At 35.9% G+C, this 27,653-nt stretch overlaps 3 protein-coding genes across 11 annotated transcripts in view; all 3 read left to right on the top strand.

The window, feature by feature from the left end:
• The window catches only part of LOC139978022 (uncharacterized), a 134,241-nt gene that overhangs the window by 11,197 nt on the left and 95,391 nt on the right, over positions 1-27,653 (top strand). The window lies entirely within an intron of this gene.
• Positions 28-27,436, top strand: LOC139978021 (uncharacterized). Of its 6 annotated transcripts, none has more exons than XM_071987929.1 (16): positions 28-259; positions 1,361-1,426; positions 1,929-2,261; positions 6,546-6,866; positions 8,480-8,743; positions 14,597-14,698; positions 15,377-15,437; positions 15,996-16,039; positions 24,477-24,656; positions 24,936-25,043; positions 25,304-25,506; positions 26,058-26,177; positions 26,380-26,488; positions 26,787-26,883; positions 26,974-27,073; positions 27,316-27,436. In XM_071987929.1, the coding sequence occupies exons 1-16, from the start codon at positions 136-138 to the stop codon at positions 27,337-27,339; spliced, it is 2,256 nt and encodes a 751-aa protein (XP_071844030.1). In that variant the 5' UTR covers positions 28-135; the 3' UTR covers positions 27,340-27,436. The 6 variants fall into 6 exon arrangements, 5 of the variants coding, with proteins under 5 accessions (XP_071844030.1, XP_071844031.1, XP_071844033.1 ...); XM_071987931.1 differs by lacking the exon at positions 28-259 and adding an exon at positions 327-539; XR_011796882.1 differs by lacking the exon at positions 26,787-26,883.
• On the top strand, positions 16,051-24,467 carry LOC139978026 (uncharacterized). Of its 3 annotated transcripts, none has more exons than XM_071987943.1 (6): positions 16,051-17,380; positions 18,270-18,435; positions 18,602-18,792; positions 19,939-20,097; positions 20,910-21,028; positions 21,658-24,467. In XM_071987943.1, the coding sequence occupies exons 1-3, from the start codon at positions 17,354-17,356 to the stop codon at positions 18,709-18,711; spliced, it is 303 nt and encodes a 100-aa protein (XP_071844044.1). In that variant the 5' UTR covers positions 16,051-17,353; the 3' UTR covers positions 18,712-18,792; positions 19,939-20,097; positions 20,910-21,028; positions 21,658-24,467. The 3 variants fall into 3 exon arrangements, with proteins under 3 accessions (XP_071844044.1, XP_071844045.1, XP_071844046.1); XM_071987944.1 differs by having other exon boundaries at positions 18,605-18,792; XM_071987945.1 differs by having other exon boundaries at positions 16,052-16,743.

Consider the following 27,653-nt stretch of genomic DNA (forward strand, 5'->3'; position numbering starts at 1 on the left):
GTCATTACAGACATTGAATTGGCAAGTGCAGTAAAACTATTTTTTTTTTGGAAGAAATGTTATTTCGTAACAGACCGAGAATTTACTTGACGAAACAGTGTATTATACACGCCTAACAGTAAGGGACAGTTGTGAATGTATCTTGTTTCCGGATGGAACTTAAGCAATCCAACTGTTTTACTTCTTTTAATAGCAGAAGTGATACTGCGCTGCTTAGGTACATCGCCGAGCAATGCCATACAGAAGAGTGCGACGCATTGTGAGTTTGTTTGACAACATGTCGTCATAGAGTTAGCTTAACATTAGACATATACTCGGTACTTTACATTGTATGGTGGTGTATACAAACTTAGCGTTTTTCCTAACTTCGCGTACGTATGGCACACAAGGGCTTAACCTCAAATATATCTACTCGTAAAGTCTTAATTTAGGCTATTAGAAGTAGTGTTGTACTTGAGAGTAAAATTGTAATCTCTTCTTCGAACTCAAGTTTAATCTATACAACCACAGAAAAGACGGCCAAAAATGTACAGTGATGTGTAAGTAATAAACTTTAACCATGTTTCCAAGGCACCTTCACGAATTATTTCACCCAATTTGATTACTAAAAATGGGCTGGCATTTGTACATGAAGAATTTCACAACTATTGTAAGTAATATTTCAATTTATTGTAAACGTTTATAATGAATCTGTTAATTATTAAGTCTATGAAATGCAGAATGGCGTGGCGCGAGCAAACGTTGTCATGACACAATGCAAATTGTGATAAATGTTCTTCATCAAATCACGAAATTGAGCATTGAAACTTGAAACTTTCATTGTGGGATTCCCTCAATTTTCATTTTTTTAACGCCCTTCTTTCTATAAAATTTCTGAGACGACTTAACTTGCTCTTTCTGACTCAGTTCTGCAAAACTGTAAAAAAAATACTGGTTTCCTTTTCGGATAGTATCTGATTACTATTGATAAACACTAGCTATATATTAAGTTAACAACAATAGCATTAACAATTTTGGCAGTGCCGATTTTTTTTCACAGAACATATTTCCCACTATATCACTACACAACACAAGCTGACTGGCTGGCTCGTTTTAAACAGGCCATGATAACTGATGTTATAAACGTTCTAGTACATACTAGAACAAAAGTCTTTAGCATTTGTGTCCATCTGTGCCATAAATTATATGTGCATTCTGTTTATAAAGTTTGTAACATGAACAAGAGCAACATTGTTTGGAGTTTTATATTGTGGATACCCCTGTCCTCCTGTGTAACCTAAAAGATTTGTTTTAGATTTAGGTGGTAGATTATAGTTGTACCCCTAAACTAAATAAATCAAAACTCATGTTGTCTCTACAGGTACAAATCCTTTGCAAGATATGGATTCTGTATTAATTTTGTCCATGGTCATGTTCCTTTTGTCAGGTAAGATTAATTAGAATGTCACTTCGCATTTGATGTTTGTCACAAATTTACAGTAGCTTGACCCAGTGTACCAAGTAGAAATATAACTAACATATAAAGAATCACTATTTCTATACCAAGTGAAATTATTTCAAAAGTATTTATGACTGCATCCTGTTCTTTATTTAGTTATTGTGTTTCTAAGTAATACTCATGTGCCTTAGGTAATTTGAAACCTAGGGGCAGCTATTATTGGTGCTTTAATTTGTTTGCAGGAAAGGTTCAAGATAAACTAAGTATAGGAACTATGTAGTACAATTTGCGTCACACACGTAATGTACTTTCCAAATTCAATTTTCAATTTCAAAATCAATACTTAAGTACATGTTCATCAGGCATTTAAGGTAAAAGAATTTTGTCATTAGAGGTGTACACATCATCAGCTGTAACGAGGATTGTACAAATGATGCTGCGTAATGAACAAGTGTTGTGAGATACATATTTTGTTCTTGACAATTTTCAGGTCCACTTATAGTGAACGGCCAGGGTTCTGTATACTTATTTGGTGACAACGTAACGCTTCCATGTTTATCAGCTACATCGAGTGAGAACGAGCAGTTCACATGGATTGACCAGACAAAAGCTGTTACTATTTATTTTGTCAGTGATAGTGATGAGAAAAGAAAAACATTCGCCGGTAGGACCAAAGACAAGTATGACAACTTTGACATAGATAACAATTATCCTAACAATGTGAGCCTTCTCATCAATTTACTGGAGGTTAACGATGCTGGAATATACAGTTGTAATTTTATACGTCAAGCAACACCAGAACCAATTCATGTTGATGTAGAGGGTGAGTATCAAAAGTCATTACATATTTTGGTCAATTTCTCTTTAAAGAGGCCATGAAACGAAAAATCCAACTAATCAAGAGTAACTTCCTCTGAATCTATGAGAAAATCTATGTTCAAAACTATCCTCATCATCTTGAAAACCTCAAGGACTAATTAAAAATTAACGATTTAATATTCGGATCCGAAAATAGATATCATATACAATTATGACGTCATTTTAGGAACACAAGTGCCAAGCCCAGGCACGTACCGGATGTGCGACAATCTTACCGTCACACATACACGCACATTTACACTGAGAGAACAACCACTGTATTACGCTATATCGCTAGAAATTTCAAGTTTTTTTTACAACATTTTGTTAAATATCTGAAAGATATGCCGGTCCATTATGTTGTTGTTGGGGCTGCACAAATGTCATAACCCATGCAATTAGCCTTCATCGATAGCCGAAGGACGAAAACAACACGGCGATTATTGCCAAGTTAGTGCACAACACCAGCGCCGATTTACTGCGCCTAGCCAGTATACAGCTCCGTATGTAGCGAACACTTCACGGAAGCATACTACGATCCCTCATTTTTTATGAAATAAAACAAATGGGCTTTTACGGGTCGACATAAGCGAGTCGTTCTTCTGTCAAGTATTCCACATTAAAAACTCCGAAGACCAGATTGGAGAACAGGAAACAGGAAGATTGGAAACAGGAAGTGGCGATCCTTGTACTTGTATATGAATACATAACCAACACACTATATATATATGGGTTGTAGTTCACCTTAACACAACTCACAATACGGTTTAGGGAGTTCCGCGAATTCCAACAACACATGCACAAAATGGACTGGATTTTGTTTTTAAATGCTTCGTTAATAAATTCTTACCACGTTGTATGTTCCTTGCAATAGTTCCGAACGGGTTTGTTCTTCGATATTTTGTGGAGCTTCAATTTCGGCTCGTTTAACAGGCTCGAACTGATACGGTTCTAACACCTCAGGTTTACCCACAACGTTCGGTTCAATATTGGCATGATCATCGCTTTCACTCTCTGCTTCGAATATGAGCAAGGGCACTCTAATTATAGCCCAATTTCACTGCCTTGTGAAGAACCACTATCACTTTGAACTTCGGTTGCTTCATTTGGTTCTAAATCTGACATTCCACGGGAAATTTCGATCTGATTTCGCGCCTACTTGTTATCGACTGTTATGTGTATTTATGTACACTTGTCGTACTGTAAGTATGATATGTGTTCGGAAGGATTCAGCGAGAGCAAAATCTTGTTCAAAACATGACGTCACATGACGTCATGCGAATCGGAAAATTTTCGAGTAAACAAAGTTTCAAACGCCGAACAGGGTAAAGTAAATCTCAATTTTCGAAGGGAAAAATCAAATTTTTAACTGGCAGGATGGTTGATATATGTTCTAGAGAGCATGCTTAGATGGATCCAAAAAGACAGGACGTTGAAATTTCCGTGTCATGGCGACTTTAAAGGTTTCGTCGGGAACACAATGCTTATCTAGAGTGTATTATTGATACAATGCTGTAGTTTAACATGACATGCAAATTGCTTCCACTCAGAAAAAAAACTTACGTCCCTCCAATCCTTCATGAGAACACTTTATATACATCATCACAAAATGCACTCTACTGTAACGAACGGTATGCAACTCTTGTACGGTTGTACCGTTCGTAGCGCATATGAAAGTGTTATATGGTACGCATACCATGCATGTGAACGTCGGAATTCATTGTAAAGTAAGACGAATACCTACGTAGAAAATTAATACAAATATTGCATTTTTCAACTGAATTAATTGAGCCCTTTGAGTGATGTACAAAAGATTCCGTATATCTTAACGACACGAGAACAGCCCTTAAAAGGACTAGTACTTACAACTTTTATGAACCCCTGTCGTAAGTTACCATAAACCAATGCAATGCTATTCATAACTTTTAGTTTAGATGATAATCGTAACCTTTCTTGTCATGCAAGCGAATTAGTGTGTTTGGGTGCGTGTGTTGTGTGTATGTACGCGTGTGGTGCCATAGCTATCAACTCGAGGACACACATTCTCTTTGAGGACATTTGGTGTGTGACTGTCAATTTGAGGACGTTATAAAATTGTAAAATTGGTTATTAAATTGAAAATGCCCCAGTAACTCCTGAGTCAGTATGGGGGATGTCCTCAAATTGTCACCATCAAACACAAATTTGGCTTATCTATGTGTTCGAATTTACATCCTCAATTTGTTTATGTCGTTATCTTGTACATCCTTAAATTGTCACTTCATGAAACTTTGTGTGTATTGTCTTTAATTGGTTGTTGTTTTAATCCTTAGAAATATTATCGAAGGAGCAGTACTTTCAAACTAGTAGCCTACATGTGTTTTAAGATAAATTTAATTACAAGTAAAATTGACATCAAGAATAATTATTGGCTACATGATGTATGTCCCCCGATACTGCCTCCGCCTCACTTAAACCCGAACGCATTTTTTTTTTAAATACACCAGGTCCAGGCAAGTTCTGATTTATAACGCAAATTACGCAAATTGATTGGTATTATATAGGTCATATTAAAATGGAAGACCGCCGAACGATAAAACTCGCAGTGTGGGCTTCATTATTGCTTATAATATAAAATAGCAGCTGATCAAGATTGTGGAAATCTTCTTTCTATAGAGCTAGTATTTGATAACTTAAGAGCACTTGATAATCCATACCATAGTCAGGTGGTTTTGTACTTGTGGATGATTCGTGTATTTTCGTATGTACACGTCACTGCATTTAACAGTACTTACTTTTCATAAGTTGTTTGATTGCAATGTTCCTCAAAGAGCTGCCAATGCACCTCGTAGTCCTGTGTATATACTTCGACTACGGCATTTGTTTATTTTGCACGAAAATCGCCCCCAAAGACTGAAACGCGATTTCGTACAATTCAAACGTGTGAAAATCGTACATCAGACCTCAGGAATTTGTGGTTACTGAAGCAAAGAATGAAATGTAAAGTAGTGGAATGAAAGATTAGAATTTGCGAAGCCGTTGGTAGAAAAAGATCGCAACAACGGAAATATAAGTACAGTATCATAAAGATGCATTAACCGCAACTTTGAACCGAAGATCTAAATCTACGTTTAGCTTGCTGATGTAAGATATCATTAAGGTAGGTTGGAGTTCCAGTTTTAATTCCACGAAAAACTAGAATGTCTTATTGGTAACCAGTGTGTAGTTCTACTAGTATAGGAGTGATTGGGTTAAACCTGTTCGCCATATCGACAATTCGAGCAGCCGTATTTGGGATCCTTTGCAATCTCGATAGTTAGGATGTAGCGACACCAAATAGAAGAGAATTGCCATAATCAAGACTACTCGATCGCCATTATTGTTGAAACGCTCGATTGCCATAATCATACTAGATTGCCATAATCAAGCCTACATATATAAGTATTATCATGCCCTCCAGTGCACCAGCCAGTTCCCTCTTCTCACAAGAAATCACAGGTGATACCCTGCCTTTGTGTAACATGTGACGTCCTCACTCCCTGATGATATATATTTCATTGAGCCAGCAGTGAGGTGCTCTATGTGCACTAGATAATGGAGAATATGTACGAAGAACAATGGGATTGATTTTACCAGGCGGAACCGTCGCAGTGATTATGACATGCTCCCTTATTTTAACTGTTTTCATTAAAATCATTGCAGGAAATCACTTAGTCTATTAACTTTTCAGATTCTTTTAAAGCTTTGTTTTATAAAACAGTTAAAACAATTAAACAAGTGGCTCGATATCATCTCTTTAATCAGCTTCAAAGAACACAACAAAGACGGGCCAATAAAGCTTTATGCTGAACATGACCAAAAACGGTTGATGCAATGAAACTTATTCAATTTTGTAAACCCTGGCCTAGACTAGTAAATATATTTATTCAATTACCTGTACAAGTATTACCATGTGCAATGACTTAGTAAATTCATTAACAAGCTTCTGATGGAAATTAAACTTTCTGTAGTGTTTAGACATGTAGTTTCTCACGCCTTAAATGTTCATGTTTTTCGTCTATTTGGTAAGTACAGATATGATCGTCAGACCAATAAACCATTCCTGAAATACTCTCATCCTGAGCAGTGTGTCTTATTCAATACAATGCTCATTCACATTAATTTATGATCAATTAATTGTAGTATGAGGTATCCAAAGTTTATGATGACCACAGATATGACTAGGAAAGTACATGATCCGATGACCCTTTCAATGTTCTGTCTCACACAGCAATGCCTATTTCAGTTTCGATATCCTGTGCAAGATCTTCCTCAACTGACTGCGCATCAACATATTCACTTACATCAGATCCTTTTAATTGTACCTGCATCGCTTTTGGTGCATATCCTAACAGCCTGCAATTTGATTGGTCTAGTGGTGATGTTGCTGGTGTCGAGCAACCCCCAATAAACAATACAGAGAGACCTGGATCATTTGACTACTACACAAATGCTGAAATAGTCCCCACAGAAAACCCAGGATCTGTGACCTGTACATTGAATGGGTATAGCGAAAATTGGGAAGGAGTTAATCATGCTGTTTACGATTTTAGTAAGTTCTTGTGTTTGGTTTTGTTTTGGTTCAACACCATTAAGAATAGTTACAGTGTATTACTTCCATTCAACAAAGTCGAAAGGATGTCATGCTTCCATCACCATTTGTGTACATGAACATATATGTCTCGTCCATCATTATGAGGAAAACCATATATCGCTTTACCAATTTATATCAAGATATTATCATGGCTATCGATTTTTCACAATAGATTATCATATTATCCACTTCATTTTGGTGTGCATAAGTTTATGTATTTAATATGTATGGCTTACCACACTATGAATATGTTTAGAAATCGTAACCACGAAATGTGTTCGTTTTCTGGTTCTTCACATGAAAGTAACTTTAACTTCTGCAATTTCAATTGAGTAGATGGAAAATACTCACAAGAATAGGCTGCAACACTGATATGCTGAGCTTTATTTCTTCTTTGGGAACAGGCCTCGGCCAACCATTTTGCTTGTGTTTCAGAGGTGGGAGGGGGGTATTTTTAGACGAGCTAGACGCGATTTAGACGCAGACGAGTGTCATAAATAGACGGGATGATATGTATGTTTGCACCGTGCCTCAATGTATGTTCCTGAGGCTACAGTGACATTGTATGATAAAACCTGAAGTAATGAGTAGCCAACATCTCTCTTTACATCGAGTTTCGGGTCTTTTTGGTAGAGAAATACTTCTTAAGAAATAAATTAATCTGACAAAATATGGGTGAAACAAATTTATACTTCTCCATCATACAGCCTAACAGCTTTGTATGCAGCATTTTACACAGATCTGACAGCTTCCAACACATGTTTCTCTTTACTATGGCATGATGATGGAAAGTAATGGCTACAGTACACATGTTGTTACAGTCACGATCGTACATTGTTAACAATATCTAGTTAAGTATGCTTTGAAGATAACAGTAACATTTTGTTGCTTTGTAAGTCATAACACCAATTGTAAAAGTCACTTGAATTGGGAGTTTGACTTTTTCAGTGGCTAGTTAGAACCATTTGTTTTTGTTGATAAATCCACACAATGAAATATTTCTTTTTTTGTTTGGTTTAAAAATGGGTAAAAAGTTGCCACGAAAAGAAGAAAGGAAAAAGTTTTTTAAAATGGCAAGAGTAAAATGTTGGGCAAAAGATTGACTTCTTCTTCAAAGAAGTCCAATTTAGTAATTAGCCTACAGATATTCAATCGAGCTTCAAAGCACAAACATCAATGGAACAGGAAATATAGATCCATATATCACAGGTACATTTAATGGAAAAAAAAACGACATTTAGTCAATGATCAGAGAAGAAGTTAAACAAAAAAAGGTCCTTACGTTTACTTAAAAAAATTGTAGAAAAAGTTACATGTGGGCAACTTTTATAGAAATACCAGCCATTGTAATGAAATATGAAACCTCTAATTATTGTTAGTAGCGCACTGACAATTGGTGTTTGATACATATGAAGTACTAAACAACTGTTTCATACAAAATTTACCCATATTAACATGAGTTCTCTAAGGAATACATTAAAAAGAAACAATATGATATCGGTTGTGTCTATTACTCTTCATCTTTCAACAAACAGGTAATCTCCTATACAATGTTTTGGTTATGTTGACAGATCCACCGATATGTAAACTGAAGAGCAGATGCATCGCAAAAGGCACTATGGTCAGTCTAACATGTACATGCACTAATGCATCTCCAGATGAGGGATTGGTGTACAGCTTTTATAGAAATGATGACCTATTGTCAAGCGGAGACACCAACGTGTTTGAGGCAGCCATCGATTATGATCAGGAATATATATTCGGATGCAGGGGATGTAATGGTGTTAACTATGGTAGTGAATCAAATGATACAGAACCTGTGATATGTCAAAGAAGTAAGTATACATGTACATTATTTACATCACCAACAAGGGATAAATTGTGAGTGTTAGCAACGAAAGTTATTAGATTATTAGATTATTAAAAACCCTTTTACTTTTTAAAGATTTTATGAAGTGAAAATTGTTATATCTGTGCTCGTAAAAAAAGCAGTTTCTGCAGGTTCATGTCAGAATCAACCGTAACGCGCTGGGACGATAACACAAGGTAGAGCAACATATCCAATCCAACAAACACAATCCAATATGTTACCCCATTCTAGTGGCTATGCATTAAACAGTAACGCAAAATATATACCATGTGTTTGGGATGACTTTCCAGCATTTGCATCAAGGATATAGACTCTGACGCCAAGGACTTAGAAATGACAATGCGGGGAAATATTATCACTTGAACACATGTTTGCTACACGTCAAAATAAAATTAAAATGTGGCAAGTACACATGTATCATTTAACTTTATGTCATTCCCCCTAGGAGCGGAAACTTACAAGATAATTGTACTTCGTGGATATTAGTACACTTCTATGGTCACACATAAGGTACAATGACCTGCTGTAAACATGTGCACTTGGCAACACAACTGAATAAAGATAAATATTGATAAACAATGTTCTCAATTATATTGTTATGCCTAGTGGTAATTTTGTGGCCGACAATGAGGCACGGAATGGAAGAGAAAGTTAAATGTTTTGCACTGAAAAAAATCTCATGTAAATATATCTTGTAAAACTCTAGATATGGTTTTCTGTACGTTAATGTATGTAGCACCCCAGAATGTTGTCACGACAATAGTCTCCAGCCATAGAAGGGCTAAGATCTCTGGGGCGGATGGCCAGAATGGTGGATGTAGTCTCATTATTCAGACTCAGAATGAGACCGTTACAATTTCATAACCGGAGTTCATTGACAGAAATAAGTTACAAAAACATGCACGAGTCCTCCAGTGGTACTCCACCACAAAGTATTGGTACTAGGCAGTTCCTTACTGGATAGAAATTCCGACGTTGCGATAACGACCTACGAATCGCTACCAGGCTGGGAGCTCACTGGCAGAATCGGACAGCATGAGGACGAGAGAGTAGAGAGGGTACCACATCAATATGTTAGAACGTTGGCTGTCGGACGAGCGTTGGAGACCTTCATACCATAAGTGCAGAAGTACAGAGTGACGGTCTTCACCAAATATACCACGGTGGTGGACTACGTCTATGGTCAAGGGGGGGGGGTGGAATTACGAACTGCTGATGCAGTAGCAAAGGATAGAATATGGTCTTATGAGCGTCTCACATAGCTTGGTTGGAAAAAGCCTTGTCGAGAGGTACCTTAGATTCCAGCGATTGTTTACTGTCCCAATGCACGTGAGAGAGACTCTTCGAGATTCTGGAAAACCACTTACAATTCAACAATTTTGTGGTCCACATAGTATTTGAAGTTTTAGCCCAGGTAATTAATAGATACATATTCCAAAACCCCCGGGAATGACCATCAAAATATCGAGGATCAGAAGGTTAGCACAGTCGTCGGATTTTTCAGCAGTACTGTGAGCATTTACCAAAAATCTTACGAACCGATGTGCTCAGCTTCTTTGGCGGCATTGGCAAAGAAAACATTGTTCCTTTCAACAACATAAGCAAGGAGAAGGAGTTGCCTAGATGCGCTGTCCACTAAAGATAACAATATTAGGTTTGAGAACCATTGATTTAAAATGGTATCAGATCCGGTTTATAGCTAAAAACATGGTTCTGACATTCCTTCGGGGAGATATATTTATACCGGAAAATCAGACGATGTCATCTATTGCCGAGGATAAACTGTGGTGAGGGTAAGGTAATGGTATTTGAAGAGAACAGGAAGGCTCAGAGGAACGAAAACAAATTTGTTTATATAGCCACGGGCATCATTATCGGGAGCATCAAATGATAAGTTGTCGATTTGGCTGACTGAGGTAATCAGACCATTAGCAATTGATTCGGCGAGAGTAAGGGCACATGACAACAGATGAGTCGCAGCGTAGACAGTCCTGTTCGCTGGAGAATCGATATTTTGCTGGCAGAGGCAGCGTTTGGTTGAGCCGTGATGCGAGGAACGGTGGGTACTAGATCCCACCCCTCGGACTTCCAACCATCGCGTGCTGCTACTCGGTGCTAAGGTTGAGAGGAGACAGGTAATCAAGGAGCGAAGTAAATATTCTAAAACTTACTGGTTGGGATATTTACGAGGGACCTGCTTACTTGTCTCCATTCCAGCCGACCTATTGACACAAAGTCCTCATGGAGTCCGGTTCACATTCCAGGAGATCAGGGTCGCCATCGATTTTGACTCAAATGACCACTTAAACATTGACGAGTTCAAAATTTTGAACCCACTTTAAACCTGATGTCATGTTTTGAACCTAGTTGCGAAAAATTAAGTTGTCAAGGTTGTAGCATGAAGAGAAGGCTTATGGCACACTAAGCTGGATAGTCGTCAAATTGTGCCAGATCGGCAATTTGCTGGGGAATTGTGTTGCACTGTAGAAGGTATATACTGTATATCTTGTGTATATAACGTAGAGCGTGTATTATGAACAGTTTGTATGCGGATTTATTACACATATGAGGTATGATATGTGTCGTAAATTGGTTATATGGATTGTGTCTATGATGATATGGGTTACATGGCGAATTGTACAATTGGTATTGTATGTTGCGTTCTTGGGGTAAGCACGTATGCAAAATCGGTGAGGGTAGTCTCCCCTTGATCGGAGGTGAGACTACTACTGGGTATAAATAGAGAATTACTTAAGTATAGGCAGGTGTTCTCATGACAAGGTGAGGTATTGACCGGGGGGGGGGGGGGACGGTAATACAGGGCGCACAGTGTTAAAGAGTTTACCAATTCATTCTAGGCAAGGTAGAATAGAGTGCTAAGGTTTTGTGGAGACATGCAAACTCGCCACTCGTAATATCCAATGCAGTTTTGGAATATCGACGAAGCAATAAGTATGCATAGTTACCAAAACAGTGTATAGTGGTGTAGCCAGAGGTTACTATCATGCTTCAAAAATGTTGTGTTGAAAGGAGTCAGATCTATACAAAACTTTGCATGCAAATACCATACATTGATCAGACCTGTTTGATATAACATATACGCGTAGGCAGTTAGGATTAAGCTTGCTGTGACTCCTTTTGTTTTCCTTTGTAACTTATATTCATTCTCCTATGAGTTTAACATGTATTATGTTAATGCACGATCAGCTGACTATAACGGCCCAATTAGATTCGATAATTTGTAACAGCTACTTATAAACACCATTTATTCATGCGTGCGAGTTATGTTGTGGTGAACCATTTAATTACAAGCGTGCTTGGTAAAAATACAAACACACTCGCACACCCAAACAATATTAACGTAACGACAGGTTGATACCCATACTGTTCTTGCTAAGCCATAGTCAACTTATGATGAACTGAATTAAAATAACTTTAACCCAATGTGAATACCGACTATTGCCTACTTGAGTTGTTGGCAAAAATAAGCAGTTCTTAATGTTGAACAAAATTGTGCAAGCGAGTTGGTTCCGTTTAGGACAAAGTGTTACCGGGGACCAATACCTAGATTACAAAGATATAAATAATGAAAAGACTGGATCAAAACACACAAAAATCATCAATGTCTATCACGTAGACATATATAAATTAACGAAGATGACAATGTTTCTTTAATAAGTCCATCATGTTCGTTCAGAAGTTGCCTCATATGATAACTTTCATTATATTTAAACTTAATGTTTTCTGAATAGAAAAACTTTTTTTCCCGTAAAAGGAGGACATTTTTATTTACTGATATATTATATAACACGGAAAAGGGACAAACATGCAAATTGAAAAAAAAAATAGCAATCAGTTTTCATGAACTAACTCTCACCTACAAGGAATCGATGCCACTTGTATATGGTTTGTAATTGCTAGCTCAACGTTGTCAAAATAAATTGTCCTTTTATTCATACATTAATGTGTCTATATTTCACATTAGAAACTTTTCATTCTGGATATTGAAACTTTTTGAAATGGAAATTATATGCTGTAAATTCCTTACCAGCGAATTTAACGGTAAATGCTCACAAGGGAGTGCTACAAATAAGAGCTGGAAATATCTCATCTTTTTTGGTTCTCATCTAATTTGGACAAGTCTAACTTTCTCCACATTAGTCAGATTGTTATGTGGAATTTGGGGCAAATTGTATGGCAAGGAAGCACAAAGCTAACTGGCTTTCTGGATACCAGTTAGTATTGAAATGTTAATATTAAAATTGACGTTGAAAGTGCGAAACTGCAAAATATCAATGATTACTAATATTGATGATATTTCTTTATTCAAACATATTTTAGTAGAACTCAGAAGGGCATAGATGGTACAATATAATAAAAAACATCGAATTCAATCACTTGAACGGGAATTTTTCTGTACTCTCCGTGAAAGCAATGTTTTGATCCGGTCATATCGGCCTATGTGTATTATTTATTGATTATGTGCAGTAACGTTATTTGATATGACAATTGAGGTTTGCTTCATATTGGTATCAACGTATGTTGTGAGTCATAACAGCATTGCGTAATCGTTGGTGAAATTGTTTTGCGCATTACGGATAAACAACTCAGCTCATTAAGCAGATTGCAGCAAAGCTAATATACACAGTGTATTGCTTGTATGTACTGTATAGTAACAATGTACTGCCGCATTGCCAGCAGACAGCGGTGAAAGAGATATGGATGTAGGCCTTTTAGGTGATAAAAATGGAACACACTTTTTGGATAATTGGAAAAATTCTAGCTAAATTAATTGTTATCAGGTTAATCCGTCACTGCCAACAATGCGTTGTACAAACCTGTACATCTTGGGAGTTTTAAACGTATCTATATTATCTATTAATATACTTTGTCTATACTGATACAGTGAAATGGTGATACCAACAGTATTACTTATTTCAAACTACAGGTGTTATTGGCTTACCGAGCAAGCTAAGCCTCTCTCACCATTGAATAATAAAAGTCATTTTCAATTTAATATTAAAGACGATTGATCAGAAAGGTTTTTGCAATTTCTTTCAGAATGCCATTTTATTTCAATTCTAATTTGTCTTTATATCATCATGAAACAATATCTGCTAAATATTCTTTTCAGTTGTTACTTTTCCTTTACGCCACAATAAACACATGAACCAAAACAGGGAAAATGTTTATCTCCACTTTACCACCTGCACCCCGTCTTCCAATGAGCGTACAAAAACTAAGGATATAGGACTTCTGTTCACTTTTTGTCCAACTGTCCTTGCTAGAAAGTTTTTTCTTAATAACGCTCAATTTCATCTTTCTCTACTCAACGACGAGGGATTCTTTAACTACTTATTTGCTGACATTATATTAATGTTCCATTGCATTTAGAATTCAAAAGTTGAGTGACTACTGAAGTATTTACAAAAACAATATCGGAATGGTAATTTAGTAGCCAAAGCATGTGTGTCCGTTTTGGGTTAGAGAGCTCTGTAAGAGAAATCTCAAATGGCTAAGTTTTAAGAATGTTTTGGTTCGATGCTATCACGTCTCAAAGTTAGACATATGAAATAAGATGAAATATTAAGAGTATGGTTTTTTTAATTATGAAACGAATATAACTTAGTTAAACCACTGTCCACGTTACTTATACTCCGTCTTTCTAGCAGAAAACATACTTGAGTAACGCATAAGTCACAACGTGTAACGTAAATTACAAAATAATGCAAACAATTCTGTTTGACAATTTTCACAATCTCAACGTGCATGTTGTTCACAGTTACAATTTTAAACGTATTTTTTTCTGTAATTTCAGTATTCAACTATGAAGCGCTGATTGCTTCCTGCATAGCGGAGGCCATCATCATTGTGGTGTCAATCCTTGTAATCATTTATTTGATCGCACGTGACAGACTTGGTATGAGTTTTCCTCGTTTTCTTCCTCTTAAATACATGTGTCTGGTATTGACTAAAAAAAGTCAACGTGGATGAAAATTATATAGTCACATATTTAACGAAGTTGTCAAGATAAAATACATTTGAAGTGCCTTTACATCTTAATTCAGTGGTGTTTTATTTTGATAAACAAAGGCTATGAAACAAAGTAGTATGTTACTTAAAGAAATCGGTATTTAAGCACTGGTTCACCTCAATCCTATAGACCATTCAGACTAACTAAGTGATTCAATATAGTATATACAAGAAATACAATAAATAAAGATTTTAAATTTACATGTATCATAATAGCAAATATGTTTCAATAGTTAGTTCAAAATTAAATATTGCCACTAGTGTTTTTAATTTTCTCCGTAAAATTTCTATCATATGTTCTGATTGCGCCAGAAAAATTTGCAGTTTTAACTATTACGTTCAAATAGGGTGACAGAGGCGCAGCGCCTTGAGGGTCAGCCATTAAACCCCGTCTGCATTTGTCTAACAATAAGTAGTTAACCTATGCCTTGAAATATTTCTACTTGTACTAATTTCAGATAATGTTGAATGATTTAGTTTAAGCGCTTAAGTATGGCATTCAATGCACAAGTAGTTTCACTTTGTTTTTTTGTTTACTTTATTACATTGTTCTTGTTTGAAAAAGGATATGGAAAGAAAAGAGAACCCAGGTACGAATATTCTATTCCAAATGCACCATTTCGTGGGTAAGTAATCAATTGTCATTCTTTGGGGGAGGACCCCAATCCTCCTTCGTTAGATACTGCTTCAAAGAACCCAGGGCAACAGCCCTCCATTTTCAAATAATTCATTCACATCTTGCCATCCCATGAATATTCAGTCCCATATCTTTATCATCCGGGTAATTTTGATGTTTATAATTGTTTATTAACACAATCTAACGTTAAGAGCTCCTTGTATAGAACTAAATTTATGCCTCAGAATGCACCATTTGACGTTTGAACAGTCTTTCTGCGATGGGGGGGGGGGGCAGGTATTGCTACATAGAGATCAATGAACCAAGTACTAAACACACCCTATTCAAAATCGTTTATTCTCCTCTGGCCCTTTCGCAAAAGTCAAGACCAGACCTTAAACATTCGGGGAAATTTGAATCCCCCCCTCCACCCCCTACCTACACCTGGTCCACGTAAATGACTGAACATGCTGTCACCACACCATGTTTTTGATTAACATAATGCACAAATTCAAATTATTGGTCAAAAATTAGAAAAAATATCAATCAAGGTCTACTTCCTTTTTAGATCCACGAACCAAAGAGACGAAATAAAAGGAGATGATAACAGAGGTAGGTTGTTATAATTAACAATGATGGACTCTTGCCGAATATTTTTTTAACTTTTGTTCCATTGTTTTTTTTTTTTGCTAAGGGAGCATATAAATGGTCCAGTTTGACCATTTAAGGGGGGGGGGTAGGAAGAAAATGCTCCTACTCACACTGTTAAAAAGGGGGAAACATGCAAATCCTGCTGCCCCACCAATGTTCTCACACCGATGCGTTCGATTACTTCAGAGTACCTTGTAGCAACACGTTGTATTTGGATTCGCTACAAGGCGGTTCTAACAAATAAACTCAACCAACAAAGAGGAAAATAACGAAGCATACACTCTTAAAACGTTGGTTAAAAAAAGAATGGTATAGGACCCCCGTGCACTTAATTGGTTAGTTTGTACCCTTAAGTTGGTTAACCGGCAGATTTTGGGCCATTCCAATAAGTATGTACATTTCACAGTCCGACGTTTAACCAACTTGTTTATAACTTTACCGCTCACTGAGTAAAAAATTCGCGCGTACACATATATGTACACTGTACGTACATCAGTGCAGCATCTATAACACACACTACATAACACGTCATGCATAGTACGATCCCTGACAGGGTGGTTTAGTAATCAAGAATACAGCTAACGCCATGGCAGATATCGAAGACAGTGCTGTCTTGATTTTCTTGAAAAAATACCAGGTCGAGTCTCTACATGAAACTTTTATCGGTAAGTGTAGCTTAACATCGGTAAAAAGTATGAACTTATGTGGGCACTGAGACCCCCAGTGACAGTATAACGTTAGGCTCATAGGCCAACGTTAGGCTTATACTAGGCTAACGTTAATACTAGTACTATACTAGTATGCCTAATACTAACACTAGTAATATTAGTAACAGTATACTACTAAACTGCCACTGAGTTTAACACAGTGCTTTAATCGATGTTAAATGTTATGAATCTTTTTCGTGTTTTTCACCATATAGTGTTGTTCGTGTAAACGACATAGGCCTAGGCCTAATTATTAATGAAAATGTTGTATCCTATTAAAGTCCAAATACAAAAACTTCGACCTACTGTCTATAGCCTAGCCTAATGTATACACCCTATTTTCAAGTGCCCTGGAGACCAAGAGATATTTTTAATAGAATTTATAATAAAAATTATTCAATATGGTTATGTTTCTGAATGGATTGTTTCAATTGTCAATAGATAGGCCTAGGATACAATTTGCTGTATTGTTATCAACATTTTACCTATTTCCTTTTAATCTACAGGCCAAGCTCCTTATTAAGGCAGCGTTAGCAGCTCAGCAGTTGTTGATTTGTTTCCCTTTCTAATGGATCCAGAATCTCCCTTGGGTTATGTAAGCATGTTTATGTTCTAATATCCCTCAGCTTAGTTGTCATTAGCCATAGTATAGACCACTTTCGTTGTTGTGTTGAGGTGACTAGTTTAATTTTCCTGCCCTTTCAAAATGTCTCTAAAATGTGGACCACAACACACTGCCCACAATATCACTACTTTTTGTCATCTGTAGTCAAGTAATATAATCTTCTGTGGGTTCTACCAAGTAATTTGTTCATCTCATAGAGGACTGTGATACTGAAATCTATTTTCAATACTATCAGGATTATATAGGCATCATTTAACTGAATAATTTGTAATTGAAGTCAGCACTAGGGTGACAAGGCCTTTTAATATGTTAAAAATTTCAAAATGGTTGTTCAATTGTCACATTGGGAAATCTGTAACATAGGCAAAACAAAAACTGTAACATAGGCACTGGTTTTCAGTGGGCTTCATCTCTCAATCTAACCAAGGTATTAATGAAGTTTGTTGTTCCGCAGGTACCCTCATTATTCCATAAAATATCAGAATTCTGCAACTTATTGATTATATTGGCAATTAGGGTCAAACCCATTACTTTTAGGCTTATCACTTAAAATCAATTGTCATAGTGTCCCCTGGGACAATACTGTTTCATCAGTAAGCATACAAAATTATGTGAAGACAGTATGGAGTGCCACAGTGTCCTTAGTCATAGCGTCCATATTGTTGTCGTGCAGTTGTAGACATGTACAAGACATGTTTGTGGTTTGCTGGCTAAAAGCCTATGTTTCAACCAGCTAGGAAGTTTTAAATGTTGGTGTACAACAGCTTTACATGTAGATCAATAGGTCTTTTTCTGAGTTGACTTGAATTTTGCTACCATACTTCAGTTTGATAAAAGAGTATGCTGATTTCATGTGCAGGAACCATGGTATTGCAAAGGTGCTGCAGGACGACCGGCGACAGGGTATCTAGAAGAGCACCTAAGTTACGTACGTAAAAAGAAGATTGCCATGGTGAAAGATTCCCCCGGTGCATCAAGTCCACCTACTCCTTTGACTAAAGTGTCCACTCCACCAAAATTGAGAGGTGTGTAATAGGTTTTACCAACTATTCTCAGGATTTGACTTATCTCTCATGCCATGACAATGATCAAAGACTGGGTTATACCTACCACAACCATTGGTAACTTCAAAATTTGATGTTAAGGCATCTCTGTTTAGTAGGAAATATATGTTTTTATTGTCCTTGCCAGAAGCTGTTCTGGAGAACAAAGAGGAATTGGTGATGATGACTGAGTGGCTGAAATGTAACATGGAACCAAGAGAGAAAGTATTGGACTTCATGAGGCAAACTGCAGTTTAAAGACAACAGCAGATCAAAGACCACTCAACTAACATTTCAGATATTCTGAAAGAGTATCAAAGGTTGTTAGACCGTGGAATGGTAACTATCAAATTTGATTTTTTGCTGCTTAATTACAGAGAAATACGTAGGTGGTTTTGCATCAATAATACTAAAGAAGTGAGCTCTGAATACACATATTACGAAGATACTATTCAAGACCATATCCTTGAACTCTTGAAAAAGGAAGTGGAAAAATTACTAGCACGGTTTTGATTTAGCAGAAACACTGAAATTAATTAAGTCACTAACCTCACTGATGAGTTAATGCTTTATTTCACTTTGAAGCCTATTTGGCCAACTTAAAAACAGTACTTTGATTGTCTACATATCTAGTTTGATTGGAAAAGATAGTTTCACTGCTTTTGTTATATGATGGCATTATATTTTAAATCTCCTTTAATTTATGTCTGGAAGTTTATGACAGTTATCAGCCACACAGTGAAGAAATGTGACTGACTTTTAATTTAACCTTAGGCATCTGGCAGATCAGTATGCTTTATGAAGACCAGATTGGGAATAATTTTTATTTTTGGATGAAAATCTTGCTTTATTCAAGGATATAGCTAGGATTTTAAGAAAGGTTGCTGATGTTGAGTGTAAAAAAAGGTACAGATTCAAGCGGTATAATATGGTTTACAATTTGTACAAAGTTGTTTTGTTTTAATATGGTGTCTTTGCCATTCAGTGCTATGGTTTTATGTGCAATGTTTGCTCTGCATTTCTTGCAATTGTGTACAAATCTAACAACTTGTCTATCATCTTGTTACAGGGAGACAAGATAAATTATTCCCATGAATATGCTTATGTTCAGTAACGATATCACAAATGTTACATATTGAAGTTTTGCAATTCAAATTTTTCCCCCATCACATTAAAAAAAATATTTTGAAAAAAAAAATATTTTTGAGCTGTATTCTGAGATATTTTCAAAGCATGTGTCAATAAATGTTAAATACTTACTTTTCTTTCCCAGATGTTTTCTAAATGTTATTAAACTAGCCAAAGGTATCAAGCAGTTGGATTTACCACATCCAGCTTCAACAATACTTAGTGTTTGTATAGATGCATGGAACCAGACTTTAACAAATTCAGTGAGAGGGATTTTTTAATGGATCATAGCTGAGGATCAAAAAAAAGAATATGCTTACACACATTAAAGTATTCTATTTCCCTTTGCTCCTTCAGATAGAACAAGATTTTTCAGTGCTTTGGCCTGAGCATGAGGATCACCTGTATGAGAAATGGGACTTGTACTACAATGGGATTATAGAATATGGCAAACAGGTTGAAAATTGGCAAGGCCTCTTGGATTGGAGTACGTTGACCTAGAGAATTTGTCTATTGGTAAGAGTGCTTCTTATTTCAGTGCACATAGTTGAGCTAATTTAATTTTTGTATGTTGATCATTCCTTGCAACCTTTTACCACCATCACACTAGGAACTTCTGAAAGATCAGGTTTGAACAATTATCTGTAATATATCTGATCTTGTTCTCAAAATAGCCTTAGTTTACTTTTTGTAAAGACAACAACACTTCCTTTTCTTTTTTTATAAAAATAATAAACTGAAATTGAACAGAAAGCATCAATGGGATCTGGTTCAGACAGAAACCAAGTTGGGTTGGTGCAGATATATTCCCTTGCTTAGACTCCATCTGACCCATCTTTGGGATTTCATTTAAGCCAAAAGCTAGTGACTACGATAGAACAATAGAACACAAAATATGTCAAAGGTTCATCAGTGTTTTGAGATCTGAATATATAATAAAATATAAAGAGTAGATAACTTTGCAAACAGGTTGTGATAGCAGCACAACATTATGAATGTGGGCTTTTAAAGGAGACATGTATTATTGAAAATAAACATACACAAAATACCAAACAGATGCTAACTTATCTCATTACATTCTCATGATATGCCATTTTCTCATTGCATTCTCATGATATGCCATTTTCTGATAAAAATGACTTGAAGGACTTCTAGTGTTAGAGACAAATAAAGGCAAGGGAAAATAGAAATAATTTGTGCGGGTACTGTACGTGATAATGACAATTTATATGTTAAGTGGTCATTAATTGTGTTATAGTTTTATGCACAAGGACTTTGTGAACCTTGGAGGTAAGATTATCTTTAGTTATGTTTTGTCACTTTCACAGATAAGAAGGAAACATTGGCATTCTTTCTTCTTCCAGTCATCTTGAGAGGGAAAGGAAAGGGAAAAAAAGGATTGTGTTCAGTAAAAGAGGCAATCACCTCCTTCGTGGACATTCAACCAGTAGGTGTTTAAGCATTCATTTGTCCGCTTGTTGAAGTTCATTGACAACATGCTTATGACATATGTTTTGTAGTTTGTAATGGATTGTTTGTAAAAGTGGAATCTCAACAATTATGCTGGATATGTGTCAATGTACATAGATGCTCCCAAGCACATGAACCATATTCCGTTTGGTTCAAAATGGATAATTAATATTCATGAGTGGGCAGGGCCTAAGTGATATTACTTAAATATTGATTTCACAACAACAATAGGCTTGTCAAATTTTGCTCAATTTGGTAAATGACAGTAGTAGGATATGGGTCACACGTGTAGCTGATTTTAAGGAATAAATTATGAGTTGATGATAAAAAGTTAATGATAGTAAAAGTATCTTCTAAACATGATAACTAAACAGTAAATTTCAAATGTATCAAACGTTCATAGTACTTATTTTTAAACTAGCATGTCATTGTAAGCATTGATATGGGTGGTTATGAAGTTTGGCTGTGCCAAGTATAACTTCATATAAAGTTTTTTTCTAAATACAAATCTGCTAGAATGGAGGGCTTTTTGCTGTCACAACTTCATATTGATTGACAAAGAGCAGCTTGTAATAATTTTCATTTTTTTTTCAATTTTTCTCACAGGAAGTGGCTGATATTCTACAAATTTCAAAGGCTATTGATGCCACAAAAAAGCCGCAGCCATTTGTTGTATGCAAAGGAACTCTCTTGGCACCAACCCAAACATTTGTTTTTCTAGAACGGAGGCCAGTCCGTCAAGAATCACTACTGAAAGCTATCGATTTCTGTTTCAAAGCAATGTACATTTTGGACATGGCTTACCAACCTTCATGCTGTCTTGTGTGGCAGTTCATTCAAAATGTGATTTATGAAATCAAAGAAGCACATGTGCCAAGTTGCATAAGAGATCTTAGATCATTCTTGGTCTTTAAAAGTAATTAGTGGCTTAAAAGGAAAGAATTGTAAGCAAGATATTCATGGCTGATATTCTACAAAGTTCAAAGGATATTGATGCCACAAAAATACTGCAGCTACTTTGGTATGCAAGGAGCCCTCTTGGTACCAACCCAGATATTTGCTATTTTAGAACAGAGGTCAGTTTCTCACAAATCTCTTCTATAAATGCTGTCTATTTCTGTTTCATGGCAAATGTACACTTTGGACATGGCTTATCGACCTTCATGCAGTCTTGTTTGTCAGTTCATTCAAAATGTGATTAATGAAATCCAAGAAGCACATATGCCAAGTTATATTATAGCATTCTTGCCCTGAAGTAAGAACTGCCTTAAAAGGAAATTGTAAGCAAGAAGCTCATATAATAATTGTAAGCAAGAAGTTTGTATCATATTACTATTTTAAAATTCACACACCAGCATCAGGTACAGATAGCATCATCTTGAAGGGACATTTAATTAAAACTCATGATATGACATATTTTTACATACCATGCTGGTACAAATCAAAACTTTCATTACTAATTTTTATTGGAATCCCGATCTGATCAACTGATCTTTCATGAGTGAGTAAGGTTTAATGTAGCTAAATTTCACCTACACATGTATCTCTATATGTGGTGAAGATATATACTATACATCCAAATACTGGAAACGAACAATGCACTGGCTGCAATGTACTGCATATATCATAAATATGTCTCTAAATGTAATCATGTACACCACATATGTATGTGATACTCAATGTAATTCTTAATTAACTGTATGTATACTTTAGGTAAACCTTGATTAATCAGATCATGATTGATGTTTAGTTTCATAGATTGTTTATACATCAATTGATCTAAAGTTACATATGTGAGATATTGAGTGTTACAAGTTTTCTATGAATACGGTTCTTCTTGAAAAGTAGAGGATTTTGTGTCACTTTAAAGTTCTGATAGAGCACAGCTAAGAAGTTGTTACATCCAAGCATATTTGTGTGTTGTTTTGTTTTGTTTGTATTTTATTCACATGCATGGTTCAGCTGGTTATTGTTTTCAATAAAAACAAGTTCTCAAAATGTTATCCATCTGGCTTCTGTAATGTAACTGTTTGTTAATTTCTCAATATTTTTCAAGGAATTGTTTACTCTTTGAATTGCCATATTCAGCTGATTGTTGCAAACTAGGTCTGCATGAACAAAACTTGTGAGGAGTCTTTCAACTACATTAAGTAAAATTCACTGAGGATCTTATCCATCACTGTCCAATATATTGCATTCGCCAACATATATTGGGCAATAAAGGCTCATTTAACTGCCCAACCCTTTTGTAATGGTAAAAGCCACTGCCCAATTTAAATATAGTAATTGCCCAATACAATGATTTTTAATTCCCCAGTTTAATGATCCCTACATTTGTAAGTTCACCAATGATGGGCATAATTTACACAATTAATTTAACCAACAACTGTTGGGTACAAACTTATAGTTATTTTATTGGTTAAAAATGTTACCCAACGGCTGGTTAAAGCCGTTAACCAACAGGTGTTGGTTAAAATATCACCAATAAGTCGAATTTGACATACGTGCCCAGTGTTGGTTAAGGTATTGGTTAATTTTTTAACCAACTGTTTTTAGAGTGTACATTGTATAGTAAAGTAATTGGCTATATTTTCTTAATTTATCTTACCAGATTAGTATGAATGATGTCATCATGATAATTCACTGTTGAAGACTTCAATGCTTCAATTTTGATTGATTAAATATATATTTTCCATTCAGTTTTGTCTATCATCTGAGGCACTGACCTTCCATTGATGAGCCATTGATGAGCCACTTCCATTGATGAGCCTTAGATGTGGAAAGTTTGAATTCTTAAAATTTAAATGTAAACCAAATATAATACGGACTGGCAGCAGTGTTGTTAATGATAAATATAGTTGAAACCAAATGGCTATTGATCATCTGCCCTCGGATTATCTCTTTACGAAAGCACTGTTATCACTAAAATTGTATTACTTGTTTGGCAGATGGATACATTGATGTTACAGTAAATGTATCAAGGAAATTTTTCATGCCATCCAAAGTGTCTTAATGCAGCAGAGTATTAGCTTTTGATCTATCAGCTTCTTGAGGATGGTTGATAAGCACAAATCAAGCCTGTCAATCATCTGACAAAAATAGCTGGTATGAAAATAGGATAGTATTGGGGCGAGTGAAAAGCCCCCTCGATAGCCTTTTATTTCTGAAGGGTTCTCTATATTGATGAAAAAAGTTCATGACACAATTTTCTATGCTCACTATGTTGGATATTTAGGAGTGGGTTATCAAGGCAATTATCCCTTAGACTAAATGGTATCCAGTTATGACCATTATCAGTGTGGCAAAACCCAGACGCGAAAGGCAGTTTTAAGCTTGATGTTTTTTTAGAGAAAATTGTGCCTTTCCCTTTTTTAATATTAAAGTTAGTTATGATATTTCACGAAATCATGCTCCCGTCTTTATAGGTTATATGGATCTTCGAGAACTTGAAGTTAATAAGAATAAGGAGGACAAGAACCTTAAAGTCCCAGAGAAGAATGTGAAATTAGTGTCACTTTTACCTGGAAGAGGAATGTTACGATATCACAGGGCTTTAGTTATGAGAGCAGCAGTGAATCTAGAAGCTGTAGTCAGAACTTTATCAGGTATGTTCTTTGAATAGTACCTTACTAGACTAAGTTAAAGTAACTACTTCAGTACATACATACAAATAAATATAGCACACATAGCGCGTGTGAACGCAGCTTTATATTGTACGAATAAATAACTTGAGTTAACCTCGTCGCCTATTTCAAAGAATGTTATGTGATTAAAGGAAACAAAAAAAAAGCCATAAACTCAACTCATCAAAGTCAAAGTGTGTAGTGGATGAGACAGTGGTAATATTGATACGTTTTACACTCTACTGTACGATTGCTTTACAGGTGACTCAACTTTACGGATGAATAAAGTTCAAAGTTCAGAGATTCAACACATATTAAAACTACCCGGCGATGAAAGTATTGTTAAGGTTCTCGGATGGTGTGATACAGGTACGAATAACCGCGCTGGTCAATATGTGGTATTCACCATCAACCTTAACAATACAAATCATTTTCTTTGCATAGTTGTTACAATAATTATAATAATGATAATGATTATTTAAAGTAAAGACATAAGATATGAATTGGGAACAAGAAAGAGCAATGATTCAAATCTGAGTGCCTTAAGGTCATTATGTTTGTTTTGTAAACAATCTACCTAACACTGAGTTGCATTCGAGTAACTTCCAATGGTTACTTCTATTTTTCAGTACCAAATTATCTGATTTGTGAACCTTTAAGTAGAGGAAACCTCTCAGATCACCTAACTGAAGAATTCAGTGCCAAGAAAGTACATCTGTATGATAATACTAAACAGAAGCGTTTTCAAGTTGCTGAGAAGGGAAATGCTGAAAATCTACCAAAGTATGCACTTCAGGTGGCGAGAGGATTAACGTTTTTGACCAAACATAGAGTAAGTTAATCCAATCCCGGTGTGTTTTTTCATTGGGTGAAGTTATGTAAATTATAAAATTCGGGGAAACCGTGTTCATCTCGAATACAAGGAGACGGAAAGGGAACCAATGATTTCAAATATGGTTGGTCAAATCAGCATCATATGTAGACCGATGGTGGCTTTACTTAACAAAGTTGCTCGTGAGGCAATTCATATGTACTTTTGTTACATGATATGGGTTGTCTTTATCTGTATGCTAGATTCATTAGCGAATGCAAACTCAACAAGAAGCAGGGTGGGTGATATCGTTGAAACGGGTTATGGAAAATGGAATGATGTTTTGTTTTTTGCATAATGTAGTGTAAATATGTATGGTATGATCCTAATTGTGGCTACTTAAAGACGACCGGTAAGAAACATCCGGCGTGCATAAACTGTTTTCATAAACAACAACTATAAGGGGAGAATGATAATGGTCTTTTTTTTTCAAACGTGGAGAAGGAATTTTGTCTTGTAAATAATGACATTCATCAAACACTGAAAATATTGGGATTGATCTTCTTTAATAGTTCCTAAGCCCCGGTCTTCGTAGTAAGAAAGTCTTGTTGGATCATGCGGGGAGATGCAAGTTATACGACTTCGTTTCGATGGAAAACGCAACAGAATGGATTGGATTATTTTGGAATAAGGTAAGTATTTGTTCAAAATGGTTGTTTATAAGTAAACTATGAAATTAACTTGCAAAAGCTCTATGTATAGAGAGATTTCCTGCTCGTATTAGCTAATATAAGTTCTAAATCAACCATAAAGAAACGAGACTTAAGTTCAAAGTACCGGATCATGTTAAAGGTTACAATTTCATTTAAAATACCTTACGTTTCTTCCGCACAGAATGTTCCCTTTCAATGGATGCCACCAGAGTTTCTCTTTCTTGAAACGATTTCTTCAGCAGGAGATGTATGGTCCTTTGGTGTTCTCATCTGGGAAATGTTCAGTTACGGTAAGCCCATTTTACTAATATAATTGAATGTTGTAGCCCACTTGCGACTGATTTACAAGCACATCGTCATTTGTGCATTTTTTGTAACTTGTAACTATTTGTAACTATTTCGCACAACTGTCTGAAAGGACGATGCTGTACTTTTATTATATTGTAGTTTAACATCAGTGCAAAGGTGCATGGAACTTATTCTCTATGTGTGATGTAGCAATTTATTTCCCACTTTTGATGTGTTTGAAATCATGGAAAAGGAGATGATGTATTTTCACTGGATATCCAATTATTTACCGCTGTGTAGGATCGGAACCGTACCAAGGGCAAACCAGAGCTGATGTCGAGAAGAGCCTTCGAGCAAATCGACTGCTTCCTAAGCCCGATAACTGTCCAGGAGCTATGTAAGCAAACTCTTTCTGTACTTCTGGTTACAGTGCTGTCTCTTAATGCCCTGTTCATGTTTTTTATGTTTCCGTTTGCTCTCATCTCAGCTGGCAGTTGATGAAAAGTTGTTGGGAACCAGATGCAGAAAAAAGGACTAACATTTATGACGTCACATCAGAGCTTACTGCAATGTGCCACGAGGATAGGGTAAGAGCAACAATGAAGTTAAAATGATTACTAATATTAAATAGATTTTGCTTCATCCAAGGAGTGCTTGTAAAACGATTAAAATGTTACCCACATTCCACTTTACGAAAGTTAAACAAAGCGTCGTTATCAGTTCTGTAAAAAATGCACGTATTCTTTCTAGAGTGATTTATATTATTTGTACCAATACCACTGTGAATCAGTGATTCAACTTAATCGACTTTTTTCAATTTTTGTCAAAGGAATATCTAGAAATCCTTTCATAGACGCAAGCATTCGTCGCCGACTAACAAATTTGAAGGATGAGTTTGGAAACATTAGTTGACGGAATAACTACCAGAAGGAAATACTTAACATCGATTGGTATATTTTGATTTTTTCTTATCGTTTTACTTGTGTCCTTTTTTATGAATTTACATATTGTTTTAAAGTGTCCATAGTTGGCAAAGATAAGTTTTAATTATAGTTTACATTAAATTAAATATGTTTTAGAAGCACATTTTGGTACGTGGAATATGCCATTTTTTGTGGGACATTAAATTTAAATAGAAGGCGACTAATTTTATCGACTAATGTAGTG

This window comes from Apostichopus japonicus, chromosome 12 (assembly GCF_037975245.1).
Source record: "Apostichopus japonicus isolate 1M-3 chromosome 12, ASM3797524v1, whole genome shotgun sequence".
Taxonomy (NCBI): Eukaryota; Metazoa; Echinodermata; class Holothuroidea; order Aspidochirotida; family Stichopodidae; genus Apostichopus; species Apostichopus japonicus.